The 24,971-nt window shown below is 40.3% G+C and overlaps 1 protein-coding gene across 2 annotated transcripts; it reads left to right on the forward strand.

Annotated features, from left to right (window-relative positions):
• Nucleotides 1-28: 28 nt before the first annotated feature.
• Nucleotides 29-23,623, forward strand: CFAP57 (cilia and flagella associated protein 57). Of its 2 annotated transcripts, XM_054833088.1 has the most exons (22): nt 29-219; nt 304-620; nt 2,108-2,394; nt 2,581-2,764; nt 3,701-3,853; nt 4,939-5,078; nt 5,774-5,939; nt 6,333-6,446; nt 6,939-7,151; nt 7,767-7,940; nt 9,048-9,209; nt 9,676-9,831; nt 11,914-12,007; nt 12,885-13,075; nt 14,088-14,261; nt 15,280-15,438; nt 15,856-15,999; nt 17,174-17,290; nt 18,254-18,388; nt 18,473-18,616; nt 21,653-21,779; nt 22,068-23,623. In XM_054833088.1, the coding sequence occupies exons 1-22, from the start codon at nt 63-65 to the stop codon at nt 22,277-22,279; spliced, it is 3,720 nt and encodes a 1,239-aa protein (XP_054689063.1). In that variant the 5' UTR covers nt 29-62; the 3' UTR covers nt 22,280-23,623. The 2 variants fall into 2 exon arrangements, with proteins under 2 accessions (XP_054689063.1, XP_054689064.1); XM_054833089.1 differs by lacking the exons at nt 18,254-18,388; nt 18,473-18,616 and having other exon boundaries at nt 52-219.
• The last annotated feature ends 1,348 nt before the right edge of the window (nt 23,624-24,971 follow it).

The raw sequence follows: 24,971 nt of genomic DNA on the forward strand, positions 1-24,971 counted from the left end.
GCTTCCGGAGGTGCCGGGGCCGCGGTTGCCACGGCGACGGCGGCAGCAGCAGCAGCAGCAGCATGTCGGCAGTGGTGGCACAGCCCGTGGCCGTCTTCGGCTGCCGGCCGCGGGTCGCCGGCGGTGTCTGCTTCTTGGAGGACCAGGTCGTGCTGCACGCAGCGGGAGCGGGCTGCCTCCGGTTCCACCTCGAGCAGAAATGGCACAAGTTCATCCCAGGTGGCCCCGGCCCCGACCCCGACCCCGACCCTGGCCCTCTCTGACCCCAACCCCGGCCGACCCTGACCCCTCTCCTCCCCGCAGGCACCGAGAAGAGCCGGGGCGTGCAGGCGCTGGCCGTCAGCCCCGACCGGCGGTACCTGGCGGTCTCGGAGAGGGTGGCGGAGCAGCCGGTCCTGACGGTCTACGAGCTGTCATCGGTGCCGGCGCGGCGGCGGAGGACGCTGGCCGCCGCCGAGCTGCCGGCGCGGGAGGCGGTGTCCCTGGCCTTCTCCCCCGACTGCCGGTACCTGGCGGCCGCCACGGCCCCTCCCGAGGGGCACCTCACCTACTGGCTCTGGGAGAAGCAGCGGCTGGTGGCAGCGGTTCGCGTCGAGTCCCCGGGCAGCGGCGTCTGCCAGGTAATGGCCGCGGGCCTCCGGGGCTCCGCGTCTACCCTGCCAGCCCCGGGCCCGTTCGGCTCCCCCCCGGGCCTTGCCAGGGTACGGGGCTGCACACATCTGCCTCCAAAACTGAGCTGGGCCAGCGTCTCTGCGCCTCGTTTTTAACATTTTGATTCACAACTGACCGTGTCTTTGGGAGCTTATTGCACTATTTCAAAAAGACCGATAAAAGGACCAAACATAGTTCACCAAGTACTGGGTGCCAGGTAGCATGTAAGTTCAATCTGCAGGATATGTTGACAATTACGTTTTCCTGTGGCCACATGGCTTCTATCCAGGGCAAGAGAGGGAGGAGAGGGCTCCACACTGTAGATTATATACAGTTTCTGTGGCCTTTCTTGGCATCAGCTGCAATAGGACACTGGACTGAATGAATTTTTGCTCAGACTTATTATGGGTCCGTTCTCCTGTCCATATCACATGAGATTCTATTACATCATATGAGATTTGTGGTGTGTGGCCAATTTGGTTGGCCAGTGCATATGCAACGTGTCCCTTGCGTCCCCGCAGAAACACTCATTGAATATATTGGCTGTGCTCGGCAGGCGTAACACACCTTGGAAGCTCTCGGCACGCTCGTGCACCTTTTCCTTCCTGCAGTCTGTTCTATATGCAGATCAGAGGAGTAGCGTGGGAAGAATGGCTAGGAGCGGACTGAGGGCACTCAATTCCTGCATGCTGCTTTGGGTGCCTTTTTTTAGTATCTTCCTTGCAGGGAGGTAGGAGGCTTTCAGTACATGGGCTGGCTGGACCCTGGCTGCCATTTTCTCTGGAGTACAGCTACAAGCAGAGGTTTGGGGAACTACTGACTTCATGAGCTCAATTCCTAAAGAGAGGAGGATGACTGTAAAGACAACTGCTCTCTAAAGTCCCACTGAGCATGAAAAGTGAGGTCTAACTACCCCTGCTATCCTTCATGTTCGGTATTGAGATTACTATTCCACTATTTTCACAAATAAACACCTAATTCTGTGAATTAATATGCATAATGGGCAAGGTTTGCCTGAAATACAGAAATACAGAATTTATTCCTGGCCTTTAAGAATGAATGGTCCCATTTTTCAGGAAGCTTGCTACCTGAAAAACTTGCTAATCAGCAGTAAAGATGTATTTTGGCCTTACTTTTCTCATTTAATCCTGAAGGGCAGAAACAACTTTCTCTTCGCTATTGCACTGTGATTCAGATAGCGTCTTAGCTTAATAGAGTTAATGTATTTGTAGCATTGTGTAAAATTGATATACACAGTTTTGAAAGGGGGAAAATTACAGTATGTAGGTAAGATGGTTATTTCTTAGTCTCTTCTGTATTCCTTTATGTTTCTATGAACCTTCTTCCCTTGTTTGTTGTCCTGTATCTGGTATTGAAAATCTTCCGAACAGGTATAATATTTGCTTATTTGTGGACATAGTTGTGTAAAATAATTTCTCTCTCTTTTGTTCCATAGGTGAGCTTTAGTCCTCAAGACAATGCACAGGTTTGTATCACTGGAAATGGCTTTTTTAAACTTTTTAAGTACAGTGAAGGAACTTTGAAGCAGATGAATTTGCAAAAGGGAGAGCCGCAAAACTACTTGTGCCATGCCTGGCTGTCCGAGGAGGAAGTTATATGTGGCACTGACACAGGCAAACTTACCTTGTTTGAAACTGGAGAGCTGCAGTGGGAGACAAGTGTAGAGTACAAAAAACCACCCAGGGAACTAGAAGAATATGCAACAACAAAAGAACATGACAGGTAAATTTCTGTTAAATACTGTTACTAATAGTTTCATGCTTGTGCATGCAGATTAATTACAGGCCATTCACTTATTTACTTCTTGTCCAGTTTATGAATGGGTTATAATATTTTGATTGCTGCTGATGAGCATTTTTTGTTTTGTCCTTCTTTATTCTTAAGTCTTTATGCATTTCCTGCTTGCAGCTCTTCTGATGTCTCTTGTGGACTGGCCAATGAAGATAATGGTTCACAACAGGATTCTTTGCCTCAAATATCTGCAGTTGCAGCTTATTCCAAAGGCTTTGCATGTTCATCTAGCCCAGGAGTTGTTCTTCTGTTTGAGAAGACCAAGGAAAAGGAAGTCTACAAGGAGAGTCAAGAAATCTGGGTAGGGAGGAAAAAGCTTTTGCAAGCAATTATGCAGCAGAGATCTGTTTGAGGGGGTAGGGGTGCTTCCAATTCAGTTATTATCTCTAAATTACACTGTAAGCATTAGCTAACTGGCCTGGTGATGTTGAAAGAAAGGGAGTTGCCAGCGGTCACACTGAAAGTCAGTGACAGATGTACTTTTGGAAGCTCTGTGCGTTCCAACATGTAAAATGTGCTTTGAGGCTGCTAAACATCAGGAAACCTGTAAAAAACTTGTATTTATGGAGACTTTTGGTGTTAAAAAGTAGTCTATATCAGTTTTGAAGAACCAGGCTGCTTTTTTTTTTCAAGGCAAAGCTTTTCTACCCTCAGATATTTATTATAGCTGTCATGAGACTTATGCCCTCTTAAGTAATCTAGTAAGATTTCGGTTCTATAGCAAGCTGTATGCATTGACTTACTGCAATCTTTGGATAAGAACATTTGACTCTGATGACCTGGTCAAGCCTTCATACCCTGGGCCTAAAAGGTCAGATCTTCCCTATGCATGACACCCTATAATAAGATCAGCATTCAACCTGACTGATACACTGCAAAGAACTGTTATTCTGAGATCACAATTTTCAGGCAGTTTTCACTCTGACACTTGCTGGGTTTTTTTCTCAATGTTTTTCTGCTACCATGTTCATTTTTGTTTAATGCAGTACTTAAGATACTGCTGAAATGTCCTCCGATAGCTTTGTCAGCTGTAATGTAATAGATACGGTTAGGTTATCTTGTCCCCTGTTGCCTGCGTTGCAGTAGTTATGTACTACTGAATATCCAGGTTGTCTTACTGACATTATGTATATGCTTATTAGAGTAGCATTACAGCAAAAGTTTGTGTGTGTGTGTGCATGCCTACTACTAAGACATGGAGACCTGGAATATCCCATGGGATGAATTTCTTGTGCAGCTTCCTCAGGACCTGTTCAGCAGTGAGCCAAAACAGTCAGGCAGACAGGACATTATATGTATATGCTTCAGCCCCTCCGAGGAAACGATGGTCATTAACACAAGTAAAAATCAGCTTTACATGTTTACCATGCTCACCGCCGATCTTATGAAGGTGAGTGCAACCTTACCACATTCCCCAGCCATCCTGTCCAGAAAGGGGTGTATTGCAATGGCACAGGCTATTCAGTGTCGCTTTCTATGATGCATTCTCATAAAATCCATCAAATAGCATCTGAACCCTTAAAGCTGACGATATGAAGTGCTCTGCATGCTTCTCTGGGGGCTGTATTTCAGTAGCCCCTCGCTCAAGCATCTCTTCATATGAATACCTGATGTTATTCAGCAGAATGATAGAGGACAGTGTTAAGACCACTTAAGGGTGTGTGTCACTGTTGAATCGCTTAACTAAGTCTTTAACAGAGATATTTTTAACATAACTGTAGTAGTTAATGCTCCACTGTAATATGCAGAAACTTTAGTGCAATGATAAAGCTGAAACAGCCACAGGAATCTCATGTTACTCTGAAATAACAGTTGTGGAAGTCCTAGTTAGAAGTGAAACCTCTTTGTGAAGGACAAACAATGAAAAACATTCCCTACTCTGAAGGAATTAAATAATACAAAGGCAAGAGATAAATGTATTATCATGAAATAGACTTGCATGGTGTTAAATACCTAACCTGTGTACAGGCATATGGAAAGATCTTTACAGGAAGGGGGTTTGTAGTTACGGGTCCTTTTTCCGCATGCAGCCTAAAATTTTATTGGTGCTTCACTTCCAGCATGTTATAGCTAAACATCCTGGTTAAGTTGCTTATCACTCAGCACTTGCATATTTTTAAATTATCTGTCTGACCAGAAGGTCTTACCTGAATTCTTGCTGGTCCGGTTTTATTTATTTATCTAACTTGCATTTCTTTGGACACCTACAATTATGTTCTGCTCTCACTAGTGTATGAGAACTATGCAGCCTACAACTTCCTTGCATCACTTTATTATTAATTTTAAAGTTAAAACTGATTCTAACATTGTTATGTGTTTAACATTGTTGTGTTCAGACTGGTGCAGTGAAAGGATTAAGTGGTTTCCTCAAATCTATTTGATTACTATATGCAAAGAGCTATGATAGATCTCTTACCTGACTTACTGTCTGCAATGAAATATTTGTGATTTTTCTATGTTCTCATTGCTCCTCAGGAGAAGGCAGCTTATTTTGCGTATCTGAATTTCCCATTGCATTCTGCTTCAATCACTGGTCTAGACGTCTGTATTTGGAAACCCATTCTTGCTACTTGTTCCCTGGATAGATCTGTCCGCATCTGGAATTACAAGACGAAGTAAAGAGTTGTTTGTGTTTGTTATTACCTCTTGATTTTTTGTATATTGTATTTAGCAGGCAACAGCAGCAATCTCATATGAATGAGACTGTTGTTCTGGTAAAATTCTTGTGTGGTGTGGGATGTAAATGGTCTTACTGACATGATTTGGGAGTGTGAATATGCAGTGCCTTTAAAACCAGTGCCAAAAGAATCCAAAGCCTTTTCTGTTAAGCCATTTTTGTGTCAGACTTCTCATGTGTTTTGGAAAAAAAAAGCCTTGAGGAGTGTTTCATTCAGCTTTGTCTTAAGATACTGTTGTCCCATCTCCTGCTTCATAGCCGTAGTTCTTAAGCAAAATGACTCCAGCTTTTAAGGTTCTATGGAGGGATAGGGGGAGAAAAACAAACCTCTGAAGAGATGTTTGTGTAGGTTTGCAATCAGCGGTTCATTTACCTTCTTCTTTATATCACAGCAAACTAGGATTTGTTCTTGTACCTTCCACACCTTCTCTGTGAACCAGAAAGTTCAGATTTGCCTTTGTTTCCTGTAACATCTGTGTGATCATTACTTAACTGAATAACAACACATTTCCTCAAGGACAAGGCAGAGTCAGACTGGAGCTGCAGGTGTCCCTGCCAGGGACTGCAGATACTGACCTGTCAGGCATGCAGAGGGAGTTTGTACTGTTCCTGCACAATGATTTTCTCTTTCAGCACTTTGGAGCTGTGTAAGGAATATCGGGAGGAAGCATACACAGTATCACTTCATCCCACTGGCCTTTTCTGTTTGGTTGGGTTTTCTGACAAACTACGATTTATAAGTCTACTGTATGAGGACATGCATGTTTTCAAGGAGTTTGCTGTGAGAAAGTGTAGAGAGGTAAGGAGTGATACAAAAATGAAATTGGGGAGTTAGAGGGAGCAGAGTGGTGAAGAACATGACAGAAGATAGAAACCTCTCCAATAGATCCGAGTAGGATTTAGGATATCAAAGCACAGAGAAAAGGATTCCAACTATTGGAAAATAAGCCTGAGGGCTGATGCATAACTGTGGACCTGGGAAGCAGCAGAAGGGGTAGTTTTCTCAGAAATAGTCACAGACTGAATTTTGCAGGGGAAAATACCAATTAAGAAAGTAGTAAGAGGCTAATTATGTCATGGAGTTTTCTTTTTCTGTAACATTCCGATATGAGATGATGTCATTGGAATTCAATGCATGAATTTTTTTTATCCACTGCATCTACAGTAATGGGTGGTTATGTTCTTTTTGTAGTGCTCATTCAGTAACAGAGGACATCTTTTTGCTGCAGTTAGTGGAAATGTGATTCAAATTTATTCCAGCATCACCTTTGAGAGTATTAATAATCTGAAAGGACATAGTGGGAAGGTTAGTAAACAAATTCTATACAATACAATTCATGAAAGTATGAACAGTTGGTAAGATGCCCACTTCAAAAAGGTAAAGTACAATTTTGGATTAGAAATAGGCCCAAAAATTAAAAATAGAAATACAAAAGTCAGTTTTCTTTGGTCAGAATATGCATGCACTAGATACATCTAAAGAGTCTGTCCTTAAATTGAAGGTCCATGATTGTCAGGTAGCTGAACCAGGAAAAGTATCTCAGTAATAAATTATAAAAATAAAATATGCTACTCATTGTTGAAATGAGCTTTTTCCTGACATGTTCATAAAGTAGTTCTTACTGATTTAAATTTTTTTTAATGCTAAAATGGAATTAGTTGAGAAACATCTAGGGGGTTTTGAGTAAGACTTAGAAGTATGATTCCAAAGTTGTCATGGATGTACCAGTAAAATGACTACATGCTGTATGTCTATAACTTACACATCGGGCTCCTTGGTGTGTTTTGCTTTTGTCAGATACATGCAGTTAAATGGAGCGCAGATGATGCTAAATTTTTCTCCTGTGACACCCATGGTGCTGTGTATGAGTGGAACTTGTTGACAGGTAAAAGGGAGTCAGAATGTGTGCTCAAGTCCTGCATCTACAGCAGCATTGCCCTGTCTTCTGATGCCAAAATCATCTTTGCTGTTGGATCTGACCAAACTCTCAAAGAAATTTCAGAGTCTTCGGTGAGCTAACTAGCACTCTGGGATTTTGCTAAGTTCTCTGGGGAGGGTAGTAGTGATTTGGTTTCCTTATCATCTATTTGGAAGGTAGGAATCAGTCTGGTTTTGAAAGCTGCAGTATTTATTGACGCTTTTCTTGTGTTCTTATGTCATTTAGCATGACACCTAAGATTTTGTTGTAGTTTTGTATTTTTATAACTTTACTTGGATTTACCTAGAAATCTTCTAATCCAGTTAACAAACTAACTTGGCAATATTGTATCAACAGTTTTGCTGAAATACAAGTGTATTGCATCTACCATTGTAGACTACATGCATTTATTATTTTTTTTAACCAGAGAAGTAGTGAATTGTATGTGATAACCATTACATCTTTCAGAAGTGTTCAACTTGTGGAACTCAGCTTGAAATTTTGAAAGTGCTTATCTATAAAGCTTAATACTAATTATGATTCATGGCTTTACTCCTATAGGCATGTAGATTCTTTTAACTGCATTATTTGCTGCAGGCAGAAATATGACAATTGCTCATGCAATAAGTACTCAAATAGTATTGGGAAACAATGTAATGTGAGGGTTTTCTGTGGTGTTTTTGTTTTGGTTTGGTTTGTTTTTTTAGATCCAGCATGAAATGCCTGCTTTTGGTGTTGTTTATACTGCAGTAGCTGTTTCTCATTCCGGGCACATGGTATTTGTTGGTACATCTCTGGGGACAATTCGAGCTATGAAATACCCATTACCTGTGACGAAGGATTTCAATGAGTATCAGGCCCATGCAGGTGCTGTCACAAAGGTAACAGAGTACTTTCTTTTCCCTGCGATACCAGCTGCACGCATCTCCTTTAGCGCTGACTCTCCTTCCCATTTCATAGCATAATATGTTAAAACTAAGGTTGAACGGGCACGTGGAGAATGAATATTGCAGCATTCATAGAAGTCCTGTCTCTAGGAATAGATGCCACTGGATAAGCTGTGTTGGCTAAAAAGTGGCTTGCACCATGGTACGTAACATGACGTATCTTTAACGGAGAACTTTGATATAGCTCTTTCTGGAAAGAGGAAGGTAAAGTTATGCAGGCTTGAAAACCTCTTGTGAGAATGGAAGGAGGAATGAGACAAATGTATTAAGCAACTTGCTCCCAGGGTAAAGAGCAGAACAGATTGCAGTGCAGGTCTGCTAACCAGAGTGTATTTCTGAAAGGCTAATGAACAGCATCTGAAAGGTGGGGATATTGTGAGTAGAGCCTGAGACCATGGAACATTTCAGTGCGCTTTCTCCGGGAAGCCACATGTTCTATCTTGTTAAAACCGTTCGTAATTTTGCAATTTTAAGTATCACTGTCAAATACAGAACATTGACTTAGAGCTGCACAGTCCAATATCAGGCTATGAACTTCACCTCGCTCATAGGCCGTGTCAGCTCCCAGGTACTCTATGCCAGGTCGCGCAGTCACAGGTGACAGCTGTTATTACTAGATAGTTCTTGATGGGCTTATTTGCAGATTCAAAAGAAAGCGTTTAGTCACCTGTTGCTCAAACAACTTCTCAAAGAAAAAAGCTAGAGACCTTTGGAATTGTTGTATAAATTGACTGTCTGTGCTGTAACTGTCTGGAAGGTCTTTTCTGTTCCAGGTTTTTAAAAATCTTCCTACAGCTTTGAGAGCAGAAGTGGATCCAGTGTCCTCACATGTTCTTTTCTTTCCCTTCCCCTGTTGTCTGGACCAGGGTGGAGCAGGAGTAGAGGACATAATCAAAATGTTGGTAGTGGGGCTATGTTAATATTTCCACTGTGACTTTCTGTGGTGGAAATGACAGGGAGTATGTGGGTGGGGAGAAAAATCAAACTGTGTCTCCATTCTTCCTTGTTTCTACTATTATTTTGTTGTCTCTTCCTTCTAAGATGTCCATAACAACTGATGACCTATTTCTGCTGACTGCCTCAGAGGATGGCTCTATATTTATCTGGAAAGTGTGTGATAAAGGAGGTCGGATACTGAAATGGGAAAAGGAAGTTGAGTACGCTGAAGAAGTGCTGATCATGAGATCAGATATAGAAGAAAAGGTAGGAGGAGCAACTTGTGAGCATGAACCATAGGATTCCTTGTGTACAACTTATGAATTACATTCACATGATGTTTGTGACTAGCTGTTCCTATATGGCCTCCTTAAGAGGGCTTGCATGGCTTTCATCATAAAAAGAGGTTACAGCAAGTAGCTGCAGCTGCTTGCTAATATGCAAACTGTATTGTATGAACAGTGAGCGTGGAAAAAAGCTTAGACTTTTGTCTAATACTTTCCCCAATGTCTTGAAAGCAGTTTTAATGGAGCAGAGATGTCAGCAGCTGCATTTCTATAAATCATCTTGTAAGATAATAAAGGAACCTTACTTCTGGAACTTCTGTCTGAAAATTCTCTGCAAAGACTGTCTTTCATAAATATGTGCATGTAAATAAAACATCCTTAACAAGCTGTTGGTAATGGCAAATAGTCTCTCTGTTAAAACTATCTTCTCATCCATGTCCTACCAGAGTCAGGCAATGCTAGACCTGCAGATTCGTGTGAAAGAGCTACAGACAGAAAATTATTATCAGCTACGTCTCAAGGACATGTACTGTAATGAAAAAATAAAGGAATTAGAAGAGAATTTCACTCAGGAAATAGGCTCCCTTCAAACCAAACACCAGGTATGATTCATATTGCAGAACCAAATACCAAGAAATCTTTCACTGAAGAGTTGAATTCAAACTTGCATTATATATGTATGAATGCCATAAAGCATCTGAAAAATGAAGCATTCCTTTCCAATAAAGATGTTCTTGATATTTGTAAAGTATGAAGCTACTTTTGAGTCAAGTATTTAGTAAGTACAAGGGGATGCAAGAGTTCTCCTAGGTAGCCTATAAGTATCTTCACATAAAAAACCAGTTCCAGCAATAAATGCTGCCTGGGACCAAGGATCAGTAAGCTATATCACCCTTCAGTAGAAATGGGACCATGCCTTAAAAGCTCTGTCACATACAAGGCTGCAGCTGCTGCAGGATCCAACAATTTTTCTTCTTAATGCCGCCTTCTTTATGCCCTGGCTGCTTAGCTTTTTTAAGAACGTCTGCTGAGGTGTCTTATATGCTTTTTGAAAATAGAAGTAAAATATGTTCCCTGGATTTCTTCTGTTCATATGTTTATTGATTTCTCTACGGTCATGAAGCAGGACTTCCCTGAAAGGCAAAACCCGTGACAGTTCTTGCCTGTGTCTTATTTATCTGTGTTTGTTAATTCTATTCTGTCCATCTGTCTGGTTCACACACTGGATTTCTGACCTGTAATTTGCTATATTTCTGGACCCTTGTTAGACTTAGAAGGCAAGTGATCCAATAGCAATTTCTGTGGCAGTAAGATGGCTTGAAGTGAGAGATTACATATCACAGGCTTCAATTCTGTCAACTTCATGTTCTTTTCGAGCTTTTGGATGAATATTATGCTGTCCTGGTGATTTGTTACTGCTTATTTTGTTGAATCTTACATAGTCTGTTCGAGCAATATTTCAGTTTGACTCCACATAAAGGATTCCAGTTACTAGTTTTATTATTTTATAGTCTTGTCATTTTCAAGTGCTCCTTTTATACCTTTCTAGTCTTTTGGCCCTATAAATGTTCTGGCAGGTTTCTGATTTTGATTTTTTTTTTTTTTTTTGAGGAAGTTTAATTATTCATTTTAATGTTTTCTTCAAGTAGTTCCTCAGGCTCTTTGGCTTTTCTTATTGTGGTTTTTTGTATTTAAGTAACCTGAGTTTTAACCTTTCTATTTTTCCTCATTTTTGTACAGCTTGACCTTTTACAAGAAAGCCACTTCACTTCTTACAGATTCCTCTACCTGTGTTTTATCTGTGCTGGTTTTCTTCTGCAATTCTTCAGGTCTTTTCATAGGTAGCACTTGGCTATAGAGTTATAATAATTTCAGCTACACTGAAACCTCTTTAGGCTTGTTGATTATAGGCTAGCAAGCAAATGCCTTTGAAGGTGAATAAAAGGTTTCTAGGCAGGCAAGTTGTACTTTCTGTCCAAGTATCAGTATGTGTTAAGATAAACTGAATGACAGATTTGAACAGGCTTGGGGCTAACCTTTCTAGTTGTTATCTCCAGCAAGCAAATGGAGTATTTAAATGGAGTATGTAACCCATACAGTTGTTATGAGAAGAAAGGGAAAAAATGTACCTATGGTACAATTCCCAACTTTTCTGGGAAATTTCTCACCCATTTTCTTGTTCCAGTTCTTTGTGCTTTTTAAGAAGATTAAGTGATTTGTAAAGCAAATGACATTCAAAACTCAGGTTAGGTTTATGTCATTCTGTGCAAATGTCAGTGGTTTAGGATCTCACGGTTGCTTCAAGTAAGACAGGAAGCAGCTTGAACCTTAATATCTGGACAACAATTTGTGGAACTGCAAATTCTCCTCAAGCAGGCACACGCAAAGAAGTGGAGGCTTTTGTAGCTCACAAACTTTTCTTGTTAGATTAGGATTATGCAGTACCCTGTATCATATGAACTCCATTTGCCACTTTCCCTTAACTTTCCATAGTTTTGTAACTTGTCATAACAAACTAATCTGTGGGAAAACTTGGCAGTGACACATGGCATCTGAATTTTGGTGAGAGACTTCAAGCATAAATTCTGTTGTGTATGTGTTCCCCACTGTGGGCAAGAGCACAATTTGGACACTGCTTTGCCTAGTTTCACATTAAAATGGTTTTTTCTTGTTTTTTTCCCCAGATTTTACAGGCAGAGAAAGAAAAACAGGAGCTACAACACCAGTTTCAACTGTCTGAGCTGATGAATAAACAGGCCAGGGAGGTGCAACAGCTAGGTTAGACTGTAACAAGTGTTTCTAACTAGAATCTGGAGGAAGTGCGTTAGATTTATAACCAGTAATGTGACAGGGAGGGATTAGTAGAGTACAAGGACAAGGAGAAATGCATGTTTGTCTAAACTGCACCACACACACAACCATGATGAGAACACACACATGGGCACTGTATCTTAGATGTTTGGATTTTGAGATTTGTAATTTCTTCATTTATCTTATAGCTCACTGCACAAGAATAGTGAAGTCATACAGTTCAGCAAGGAGACAAATGTACAATGCACACAACATGGAAGTATCTGGACCCCAGATTTGTAATCAAGATTAAACAGAAATACTGTAAATTAGTAGCAAAAAGCAAGTCCACCTATAAATGAATCCATTGCCTACTCAGAGTTTGTAACAGTTGTGCTTATACAGCTCTGTCATGGTTGTCATCTCAAAGGAATGCCTAAATTAGCAGTTATTAATTTGTTGTAATGGCAGAGTAGGAGATTTTGGTGTAAGTTTTAGACTTACTCAAGCTGAAACAGAACAACATCCTGTCCTGATGCAGCAAGCAGGGGTATAGCAGAGTATTCAGAGACACAACTGAGAAAGGTGAATGACAGCTTTGGAACAGGCATTATTAATGAAGTGGTAAGTAAAAGTAAGAGCAGGAAACTCCAGAGATGATTTTCTGATATAAAATTTTGTATGGCCACAGAGTCTAAAACCCCTGTATATCTGGTGAACAAAGTGTTGAAGTGCTTCTAGTGTAATTTAGTGCAACCAGCTGCCAAAAAGACAGTAGAGAATAAGACATTGATGAGTGTAGAAGGATAGGATACACCTCTCTTTTCTGTTAGTTTTATCCGCTCCATATGTTTCCTGTTACCAGAATCTGACAGTAATCAGAAGCTCTTAATGGAAAATGAGAAATACCAGGAGCTGCAAGTGAAATCCCAGAGGATGCAGGAGGAATACGAGAAACAATTGCACAATTTGGAGGAAAGCAAAAGCAAGGCTGTGAAGGAGCTAACAGAATATTATGAGGAAAAACTTAATGAGAAATCTGTTCTGCTGGAAGAGGTAGGAAACTTGATTTGCAGTTTGAATTATTGACTTAAGTTTATCTCCAACTGTGATAAAGTGTTCCCTAGGACAGGAGAGGTTGGCTCCCTCCATGCAAATCCTAATCTTCCTGTAACCTTGTGGAAATATTTTGACAGGTAGAATAGTAATGAGGAAAACCTAGCTGAGTTACCAATTTTTCTGGGCTTCATACCTTGACTAAGTAACCTACTAAGATTAATATCCTTGGGCATTCTCAGCTTCGCCTCTCTTTCTCCTAGATCCAAGAATTCCTGTTTACTAATGTGGGTTAGATGATACATTTACTGTAATGAAGAAAGAAAGATTCAATCACCTTGTTCTAGTGAAGAGATAACATTTCTAAAATGGTGAATTCCATTCCTGAGTCCCTGAGGTTCCTGCCTGCGTAATTTGGGGAACAAAGAGAAGTACCCTGAGTACTTAAAAAACTGCTGCACATTGAGGTCAAAGACTTGGCTTAACAAAGGGCAGCCAGATAACTGATACGTATATATCTAAAGTCAATAAATTCTATCAGCATTACTGTTTGCAGCCCTCTGTTGCAATACCAATTTGGAAAGAATGTGAGGAATGAATGTGAGAAACAGAGACTGATGCAAACCTGAGCGGTTATTGGTCCTAATGCATCAGAAACAGCAATTTCAAAATAACTTCTGAAGTGTTACTCATGTCTCTGTTTTCTGCAGCCAGGAGAAGTTTGCTGATGTTAGCATTTGGGCCAGGTTCCTAACTTGAAGCATTGAAGCCTTAAGAAGAAATGTTTTTAAGAAGAATTTTTTTTAAGAATTTTTTATGTTTGTCTTAACAGTTTTTAAAGTTACTTTAATCCCCTAAGAAGTTAAGTTACCTTAAATGATATTGCTGCAATTGAAGAGTTCACTAAATATAGATCCTCCCAGGAGAAACACAGTTACAAATAAAGAATTCTTGTCTTCTTTATTGGTCTCTTACTGTTGTCTTCTCTAAGGTTTGCTTTCCTTAACTGCAGGCACAGGAGGATATGAGGCAGCAGCTTCAAGCACATGAAGAAATTAAGAAACAGATTGAAGAAGATGAAGACCGAGAAATCCTGGAAATGAAAATCAAGTATGAGAGACGGCTCGTGGAACAAAAGGAATCAAACCTGCAACTGAAAGGAGAAATAGGAGTCATGAATAAAAGGGTATCTTTTATTCTGTGGTAGGATCAGACCTGCACATGGAGACCTATAGCCAAGAATTGAATGTGATTAATGGCATGTCAATTTAGTCTGTTAATTTAGTCTGTAAATATGTGGCATTTCATATAAGAACAATAGCCCCTTCTTATATCAGTTTGAATGTTTTAGAATATTTGGGCAAAAGAAGCAGCTGTGTGCTGATTGTATCGCTGATATGATTAAGGGATAGAGGAGGTGTATTTTTATTAGTACACTTTCTTTTATCTTACGTAGTTTTAAATTATAAATAATAGTATTCTTCATCCTATCATGGGAAAGAAATTAACCTTTTCATTTTTCCAAGATCTAATGCGTTGCTTTGTTAGAAAAATACTTCTACTGCTTCATTCCATGCAATAAACACTTTGTGTTTTGTATGCATCATCATTTTTATTGGTTTTACTAGGATTTTTAAGGAGGCATAAAACCTTTTAGCTCTTTTACTGGCTGGGTATTACATTTGCCTAAGGATGTCAGATGGACATTTTTTCTTCTCAGTTTCTTCAGTATCTCTGGAGACAGAGAAATTCTCTTTCTTCACACCCTCTATTATCATGGTATTGTCTTCAGTTCCCTGCTGAGGCAGTGATTTTGAGGGTACCCAAGAGTTATGAACTATGCACCCTTCGAGTCTACTTTTGACATTTTTAAAGATGTACGACAAGTGATCACCGTAAAATAATTTTCCGTGGCTTGAGTGTTATTTGAAGCTGATGCTTGGGTATAATATCCATACCCTACTTGCTTCTGAATGGAAATTCCTTGATTCCTTGTAGTGCAGTAAGTATTCTGTCAGAATATACAGAAAATGCTAAAATGGATATTCAACCCCCTTTTGAGTTTTAAGTGATGTGATGCTCCTTCATCATATCTTAGTTTGATATCCTTTATCCACACTGTCTACAAGGTACCTTACTGAGTAGGATGGCTATGTTGTGCACAGCTTTTGGAGACTTAAGTTCTTACTTGTTTGCCTCTCTAGTTGAACAGCCTACAGAAAGAGCTCAAGGAGCGAAACAGGGACATTGAGGAAATGAAACTGGAACAGCAGAAGCTGCATGGCATCATTAAGTCACTGGAGAAGGACATCTTAGCACTGAAGACAGAGATTCAAGAGAGAGCTGACACTATCCAAGACAAGGTGAGAAGCTGGGCAATTGGCTGAGATCAAAGTCACTCTCACTTAATTTAATACAGATATTTATTTTAATAGTATTGTGTTGTGATAGTATCACATGACTGGAAACTCAGTTTTAACTTAAAGAATTTGTGATCTTTAGTTTGGGATTTTAGTTTTTAGTTGACATTCTAATCTTTTCTTGGAGAGCTCAAGTTCAGGATGTTAAGTTTCTTGTCCCCTATTCTGGGATTTGTAGATGGCTCTCTGCACCATTTGCCCCCGCCCTTTCCATTCAATCTGTGTAGATGTGCAACTGAAGTTCAGTCTTCCACTAGATCTGTGACTGCTGATTTTGCCTCTACCATATTTGTGCCTTGTCCCAGGGATCTGTTTGAGAGTATTGTGTCTGATTCAGATCTCTGTACCTAATTCTCCCAGGAGAAGCATATATATGATCTAAAAAAGAAAAATCAGGAACTGGAAAAGTTCAAGTTTGTACTGGATTACAGAATAGAGGAGTTGAGGAAGCAAATAGAGTCACGTGAAAATGATATTAAAACAATGAAGGAGCAGATCCATGAGGTGAGTAACACTCTTATTTGGCCTCTGCTATTAAGCCCTTTGTCTGAATACAAAGATGACCCAGCAAGTCCCATGGAAGACTCCACCCTGTTTGTTCCTTGACTTCTTTCAAGGATACACAGCACTGATTCAACATCTTTACAGCTAATAAAAATATTTGTGCACAATAGCTGCTATTTAATTTTCTATCACATGCTACCAGTGATCGACACAGTTATTTAAGCTCCTGTTTCAGTATTTAATTCTAGACTCTGAGTAATACCAGTTTTGCTTAAAAATAGATCTTGTCCTTTTGTGGTTGCCCTCCATGTACCCTGCAGAGTTTGCAAGACACTGCCTTTACTGATCTGGAGGAAGAGAGAGTAAACTTCTCTCCGAAAAGTTGCAGATTTATGCAAGCCTAACTCTGTTTAGGGGTTAGGTACACGGACAAATATTCATCAGCTGATCCATGGAAAATTTCCATGTATTCATACTTAACTTGCAGCAAATTCATTGAGGCAACTTATTAATGATAGAAACTTACTGTGATCTCTCCATAGATGTGCCTTTAGCTCAGCCAAATTAGGACTATGGTGACATAGCTAATCAGCCACCTATGAGTTTTCCTAAGTCTGTTTATTCAGAACAAAAGCCTCCTAAATAAAATGCAAACTAATGAACAATTTGTATGTATGTCAGACTAGCATGATGAAAGCCCTGTTCTCTCTTCTGGTCACCATCTTATGCCACTAAATGCTGTAGTATCCTTATTGGTTTTTTTTTACCTGGGTTCTACATATGTACCCACAGCTTTTCGATGCATTTGTTTCTTTTCAGCATCAAGTTCTTCTTATTGTTGCACTTACTCCCTCCAGTACTGACTGTAAATTTCCATATCCATTTTTATTTAGATGGGACGGTAAAGCTCCAGTGCAGCTTAAGGAAATGAAGGGGCATCACATCACTTAAATACCTGTAACTCAAAAGGGAGTTGGAATATCCATTTTTGCGTTTTCTGTATATTCTGACAGAGGGCAGTGTTGTTCCAAAATTGACTTTTTTTGTGTTGTAATTCAACCTGAGGGGGGATCTACTCCCTCAAGTCTGTATTTCCAGTCTCTGGTTTTCCTGTTATGTGTTGTTTTTTCATGTCTCCTTTTAGTCCTGATTTCCTCCTCCTGCTTCCTTTCAGAGGGAGGGAGAGCTGGAACGATTCCACAAGGAGAGCACACAGTTGAAGCTGAACATCACACAACTGCAACAGAAACTAAAGGCAACTGATTGCGAGATGCATAGAGAGAGGCAGAAGGTATGGGGTACAACCACTGTGCAGGTCCTACATACTGAAGTTTGTGGGGACACAACACTGCAGAAGCATTAATCTGAGCAAACGGGTACTTCAGGAATACTGTGTTGAAGGACCAGGAGAGTCTCTGGTCACTGGGGATGAAGACAGAAAACTTCCAAGCCTGCAACCAAGTTAGAGAGTTGATATTAAAAAAAATCCAGTTATTTGTGTGTCAGTTTGTTCAATCAACACATATTCTCCTGGCTTTAACAGAGCAGTGGGGTAAATGCTTAACTGACTAACCTTCCCTGCCCAAGCTTGAAATCTGGGGACACTTGGCCTAAACAGGAACGGCACATAGGCCTATGATGATATGTAGGCATTAGTAGGATGAAATGAGGGGTGGCCTTATTAATGGAGGAGACAAGAACCCCTTGTGTTAGACAAGCAGCACATCAGACATGAGGGAGGAGAAGGGACTGCAAGTGAAGGTGAAAGAGCTTAGCAGGCAGCGGAGGACTGAGGGAGCAGAGGGGCCCAGTAGAAACCAAGTGAGAATGAGAAGGCAATTTTGATGTGAAATCATCAAGTTGTACATGTGTCTGATATGTGTTTTGTCCCTTGCCATGTCTCATTAACTGTTTGTGTGTTGTTTCTAAATAAGAATGTAGGTTGTTTGGGAAAGGACAGTGGGGGATAGCATTCATGATAATAGGCCACTGGTTTTCAGATGAAACCTCTGGATGCTGGCATTCACATTATCTAATGCAAGTATCTTGGATTAATATTACTAAATACTTATCACTGCTATTTGACATGCACAGTGCTCACATCCCCAGTAGGGTTTTTTATGACATTTTTTAAAAGTTCAGTGGAAGTAAAGTATATGAGAGCTTTCACCAGTTCTGCTAGGCTTTCTAGAAAATTGCACATATAGAGTGTTCTGATCAGCCAAATAAGAATGTACTCACATCATTCTTGCAGAAGCAAAATATGGCAGCTGTCATCAAACGATTTAAAACAGATCTTCATAATTGTGTGGGCTTCATTCAGGATTCAAAAAAAATGAAGGATGGGATCCATGAGCTCTATGCCAAGTACGTGCAGCAATCAGACATGGTGAGTCAGGGCCTTTGCCTTCTCCTTGCAGATCAATTTCTCTGGTAATGTAATTACTGAGGCAGCATGCTGTGCCCCCCTCAGGTGGAAACTGAAGCAGTAGACACAGATTTGCAGCAGGAGTACCTGAGACAGCGAGAGTATCTTGAGAGGAATTTGGCAGCTTTAAAAAAGAAGGTGGTAAAGGATCAGGAAATCCACCGAGCTGCTTACATGCGCATCATGCAGGTAATAAGTGTTTTCCTTGTGGTACGGAGAGAGAAGAAGGAAACAGCTGCACAAAGGAGACTTTAGTAGCCTTACTGCTATAATTTCTTAGGACTTTGAAACAGTTTTGGTTTGCTTCCTTGCCAGAAATTCCTAAGTTTTTCAAGTGCTTCCATTCAAGGATAATATCTATTGAGCTACTGAAGTTCTATAATTTTCTGGACAAAAAGTACAAGATCTCTGAAGTCAGAAATTGCCGCTGTTTTGTGGCTACTTTCATTTATCTCCCGCTCCCTGATGTAAAAGGATATAGGGAATCTCTGCTGTCTGGATTTTTTTTAAGCAATTAATGTACTTATTTTTTATTTCAAACAGTATTTATAATTGCCATCATAGTCAATTTGCCTGTCTGAGTGGCAAGCTGTACTTGCTGTGTGACTTTAAGAAGTCATTTTGGAGGAAGAATCATAGAATCATAGAATCATAGAATGGTTTGGGTTGGAAGGGACCTCAAAGATCATCTAGTTCCAACCCCCCTGCTGCGGGCAGGGACACCCTCCACTAGACCATGTTGCCCAAAGCCTCATCAAAGAAAAACCTCAAAGAAAAGAAAAAAATATTTCTTTCTTTGGCCACATAGTCCAACACCTACTGGTCTGAATTCAGAAGAACTTTCTGCTTTTCACATCCAGGTTTTTCGAGGAAGTTCAGAAGCACATGATGAATATATTCATACCAAGATCTCTTGCTCAGATGTTATTTACAAGGCAAGGTAAACTTGTGACTGCTGGGGCCAGAGATCCAGTTTGTTTTCTTCTGGAGTGAGAAGATCTAAAGCCCCACAACAAACATCCTGGGAGGACAGCTGTTTTACAGTCTCTTCTTAATCATGATCTCCTTCTGCTCAGTCAGCATTTCCTTTTCCCCTCACTATCCCTTTCTTCATTGTTACTTCATTATGCTTCCTCAGGATTGTTACACCTCAGTCTCTTCCTAACTCATCCATTCTTTGCTATTTATTCGTAGTGCTTCTTCAGGCCCAGGCAGCAGAGATCACCTTCCCTGGCCCTGATTTAACTTTTTTACTCCTTCTGTGTGCTAGATATTTCCTTTTGCCACAAAAGGAGATGGCTTATGAAAATAACCTGAAGAATTTCCTGGCTGGAATGGGGTGGCAGATGTTGCTCATAATAATACTTGATGTCTTGGATCAGTAAGCTTAACATGAAATGATGATTAAAACCGAATTAATAAAACATCTGGAAGATGAAGATATCAAAGGTTCTAACCAGCCTGATTTCTTCAAAGGAAAAAGCAGCTCTCTGAAGTCTAGTAGATTATTGAGACTTCAGTCAGGAGGAATCATCATGGTCTTCCAGTCCTTCACAGGGGGCTTTTAAGACCAGTTTAGACAAACTTCTGTCAGGGCTTGTTTTGAAAAAGTAAATGACATGTTCACAGCCTTCTGTCTCTGTATTTCTATTATTCCTCAGTAGTACTTACATTTTCAGAGCTGTGCATTCCTCTTTGAGTGACTATTCATAGGTACATTCCTCCAGTGAGTGCTACAACAGATGATTGGAACTGTCAAGATAATTCTAATTTTCTTACCAATTGGCAAGTTGCTTGTTGTTAGACTATTAGTTTTACCTCCAGCCTTCTGTATTTGTAAGGCTTGTTTGGTCACTTGGATACATAAGAACAGACACACTGAATAATCTTGAAGTAAAGCTGCTTGAACTGAAGCATGTATAGGATGACTTTTTCTATAATATGTCCTACCTGTCTCTGATAGTCAGCCCTGTAGGGACTTCTGAGGCTGTAGATCACATCCAGACATCATGAGCAGTTGTACCTGATGGCCTCATCCTCCATGCATTTGATCAATCCCTCTTCTGAAACAATTGGTACTTTGCCACAACATCCCGTGACAATGAGTTTTACCATGAACATTTATTTTAATCCATTGCACAATCATCACATTGCAGTGCAAGCTTTCTGTCAGAATGCAAAGATTGAATTAAAGGCTAATCTCTCTGGATAGCATGCCTCTTCAGAAAAATATTATCAGTGTCAACCAGCAGCCTTTTAACACCCAGCAAACCAAACAAGATATTTCTATGTAGCCCAGATTGCCTCATACAAGATACTATACATTATATTCTCTAACAGGCCAAAAGCAAGATCTTCATTTGATAGCAGCATTCAACCATTTGGAGTGAACTTGTGAAGATGTTTATGACTAAAGTACACCTAAACAGATATGCTGTGACCTAACCCTGAAAGCTGGTCAAAAGAAAATTTTCTTGACTGGTTGACTAATGAAAACCTAGTGAAACTAATGAACTATACTTCACTAGAAAAACCCATACTGTTTTTCCTGAAGTCTTTGAATCTGTCAAAACAATGGCTATAGTACATTCACTTGTACTTTCACAACTCCTTTAGCAAGATGCTTTGTGGTAGGCTATTAAAAAATCAGTGGATTCAACTTTTATGGGTTGGAAACTGACTAAAAAAGAACTTTTCCTCATAACAGCATGTTAGCAGTAGGTATCTCAAGTGTCCATATGCTTTATACATTTCTTAGTAATTTGGAAGGGGTGTTGGAAAGTGATGTCTGTCAGAACCACTGAAGAGGGCTTTGTAGATCTGCAAGGAGATACAGATAATTTAAGTGAACAGACACATGGTGGCCAGTGAAAAGCAAAATAATACACAAGGAGGGAGAAATGGGAATTCTTCACATTAATTCTGAATTAATTGGATCAATCCAGGAAGGGACCTGAGCTTCCCTGTGGAATTGGCAAGGAAGATGATACCTCAGAGTGCAGCTGCAGTCAGAGAAGCGAAACAAATATTAGCTTATTGAACTAACATGGTTTGACTCTACTGTGGCCTTATCTGAAATATTGTGTACTGTACTGATTGCCCTGTATCTTCTGCCTGTGATACTGATTCTGTACTGTCCAGTGTCCTTCTCAAGGATATGAAGATACATATTGCTGGGCCATATAGTACCTGTGCTTTTCCTCATAGGCCATATTGTTTTTGCAGGAAAATGTGAGTCTGATTAAGGAAATTAATGACTTGCGGCAAGAACTGAAGGTGGCCCACACCCAGGTACATGATCTCCGGTCAACACTAAGGTTAACCAAGAAAAAGCAAGCAATTCAAGACACAGGTGAATAGTGCTTCTTGTGTGTTTTCTATATTGTCAGTACTCATTCCAGAAGTCCTTTTTGTCCTTGGTGAACAATTCTGTTACTGTCTCCATATCATTTCAGCTTGTGTGCCTGGTGGTACCTGTTATCTTGTAATGTTAGTTGTAGAAGCTGCTAAATACTGCAGAATCTTACTATTTAGATCTGCGCCTTCAGCCCTGAAAGATGCCTTTCCTTGTTCATGCCGAAGAACTCTGTGAGCTGGACCTTTGTTACTCTGCTCTATCCTCTCTGATTTTATCTTCTAGCTCCCTGCAGTGAAGTGCAATCCAGCCCAGCTGTCCTGAGATTGAATGCAGAGAAGGAAAGTGAGAAAATCATAGAAATGCAGCAGCTAGAAATTCAATACCTGCGAGACCAAATCCAGGAGAAGGGGCAAGTCCTTGCAGTTCAGCCTCTCTTAGGTGGAAATCTTCCTAAGCTGAATTTGGAAAGGAGCCACAAGACACAGCAACAGTGACCTGGTTCAAGGATGCCTTACATTATTATATTCTCCTGGCAAGATCAGAAATGTAACAGCATAGATTAGACTTCCATGATCCTATACTCTTCCAATAGAAGCATTTGTGCAGCACTCACCGCTCTGAACACAAGGCACCAACCTTCACTTCCTTCTACTTTCCTGGAATCTGCCCTTTCCATGAGGCCTAGGAGCCAAGAGAAAAAGAATAAATTTGTGTTAGTGCAAGACTGATCTTTGTGCCTTCATGCTAGGGCAGGTACGCCCCTTTCTCTTGAAAAATAATGTGTCCCACTTCAGAAGAGCTGCTCAAACTCTGTAAGCCTTTTCTGCTAGAATTTTAATTTGATGTCATTGTGCTGCAAAAAATCAACATCAGCCTTTTATTTTCTAGTATTGAATTGCCTAGGTCCATACAAAGGATTGCCCGCACTTAAGACAGATGTTAGTGTTATTTCAAGCAGGTATCAAGTCACAGACTAAAGACGAATGGTCAAGCACACCTGAGCTTGCCCTGTTGTCTCATCTGTTACAATCATTTCAGCAGGACAAAAAGGCAGCCCAGTTTCAGACTCCAAAATCTGGAATAAAGTCCAAAGCTTATGTCACAGCTCTACTTTGATAAATTAATCTTTGCTTGTCTTTTTTCCAACATCTGCAATCCCTTTAGTTCAGTTTTTCAGTGAAATTCTCCTAAAAAGTCACTCTGCAAAGTACTCATGTATAGAAAATGACAGGGAGTAATTTCTTTAATAAAGAGGAGGAAAAAAGTAATTTTGTGTGTATGACACACTGTCTCACTGAGGAATACTTCACATACATCAGAAGTTTAAGCTACTGATTGAGCATGGAACTATATGGTATTATAACAGCCAGTACATTACTGATTCCATTTCCTATCCTGATTATAGAGCTGACAAGTGTTTTCTACATACTGCTACTACTAATATTATACAGAAGATGGTGGTGCCAAGGCTGGATAACATGTAAGCTATATTAGCATTAGGGAAACTAGACTAATTTCCAGGCTAACACCATGGCAAAACAGATGGTTCCACGAGCTGCTATGACCTGGGAGACTTCAGCTGAGTGCTTTGTCCATGAACGTGGAATTAAGTTTCTTTAGTCTGATTTTGTTTTCATTTTGCAGCTTTAACCTATATGAAGCATAGGTTTCACAGGAATAAAAGGAAGAAGTTACGATGGAATCGGTCTGTTAATGTGCTAGCTTAACACCCTTTCTTCCTCCCCCCTCCCCATTTAATCATCTTGATACTTCCTGGGCAGAAAGAGGATGTAATTAATGTAATTAGCAAATATTTTAGAAACTAGTTCCCTCTTAAATTTTCAGAACACACCCATTTTAATTTGCTAGATTCCCATGTGGTATAATTTTCCCCTCTCTCTGTCAGAATAAATTGAGGGGTAGGAGCCACTGCTTTAATAGATGTGGTTTAGAGAAATGGAATCAATCTTTCTGAAAAAGAAGAACCTTGTCCTAATAAAAGGAAGAAGCATATACAGGTGAAGAATGATTTCTAAATGGTGATTAATATGCTTAAAAGTATGCCTGTGTGTCACCCTCATTAGAAAGATTTTAAAAGCAATAGAAGGCCTGTTGGATGAAGCCTAGGTAGACAGCAGGCTAAGTAGATTCAAGAGGATTTTGAACTTGATCTCCGTGGCTAAGAGACAGCCAAAAAAACCTGTTTGTAAGGGAGAACATTAAAAGTCAGGCACAGCAGAGTGTTACAACTGAGGTCTATTAGAGACCTGTAGGAAGCAAAATAAATGTACAAGCCCCTTCTATACTGGGAAAACTAGACCAAGGTCAATCTCCCATGCATGTGCTCTAGAAATGTTTTCAGAATTAAGTTCTAACTGGATTATGGTTTTGTATGCTAATGGTCTTCTGAATTCTGTCAAGGTGCAAAGACACTTTCCGCTTTCATCCCCTCTTGGTCTGCATTGTCTGTTTCTCCTCTTGGTACCTCTCTAAAGGAGCTGGTAAGCATCTCATGCTCTTATAAAGTTGCAGCCCACTTTTTAAAGTGAATATATGGCTATCTTTAAAGCTGACTAAGGTTTCCCCTTGGATGACATGTTTGTTAACTGGCCCAACTAAAGGACAAGGTTTTTCTAGGTAGGGGGAAGCTCATTGTTCAAGGGCGTTTGTATAGGGAAATCCACCACATTCCATTTGTTGTTTTATGTTTAGGACAACAACCACTGGACAGATGATATTTCACAACTCTTAAAAGATCTGTCAGATTTTACTCAGACAGATTCCTGAAGGTGTCACACTAATTGGTGTTTGTTGCATTAGCATATCCTAAGCTTCCCTTCTCATAGCCTGCTAAAAAAACTAGCACATGACTTAGTAACTGAGCCTCCCTTTCCATTAGTCAGGCAAGAGCTGTTGTTCAGCCCCATTCTCTTCTTCCTACATCTCCCAGGAGATTATCCAGCTGCTCAGACTCACAGTAGTGATCCCTTCTGCTGTCATTAAGCCCAGCCGCAAAGGAGGGGGCATAGACTCAGTCTAGGACTCCCATTCCCCTGCTCGCTTCAACATTCCTGGTACTCCTGGTTTTTTCTCTTCCTCTCTCAAATGACTCCTTTTCTGTTTCCCTAATTCTTCTCAAAATGGTCACCCTTTTTTTTCCACTAGATCACCAGAAAGTCAGCTCTT

This window comes from Grus americana, chromosome 8, assembly GCF_028858705.1.
Source record: "Grus americana isolate bGruAme1 chromosome 8, bGruAme1.mat, whole genome shotgun sequence".
Taxonomy (NCBI): Eukaryota; Metazoa; Chordata; class Aves; order Gruiformes; family Gruidae; genus Grus; species Grus americana.

Coding starts and splice junctions, on each gene's coding strand:
- CFAP57 (XM_054833088.1), top strand. CDS start 63: ATGTCGGCAGTGGTGGCACAGCCCGTGGCCGTCTTCGGCTGCCGGCCG. Junction 621..2,107: donor CGGGCAGCGGCGTCTGCCAG/GTAATGGCCGCG, acceptor TTTGTTCCATAG/GTGAGCTTTAGTCCTCAAGA. Junction 9,832..11,913: donor CCCTTCAAACCAAACACCAG/GTATGATTCATA, acceptor TTTTTTCCCCAG/ATTTTACAGGCAGAGAAAGA.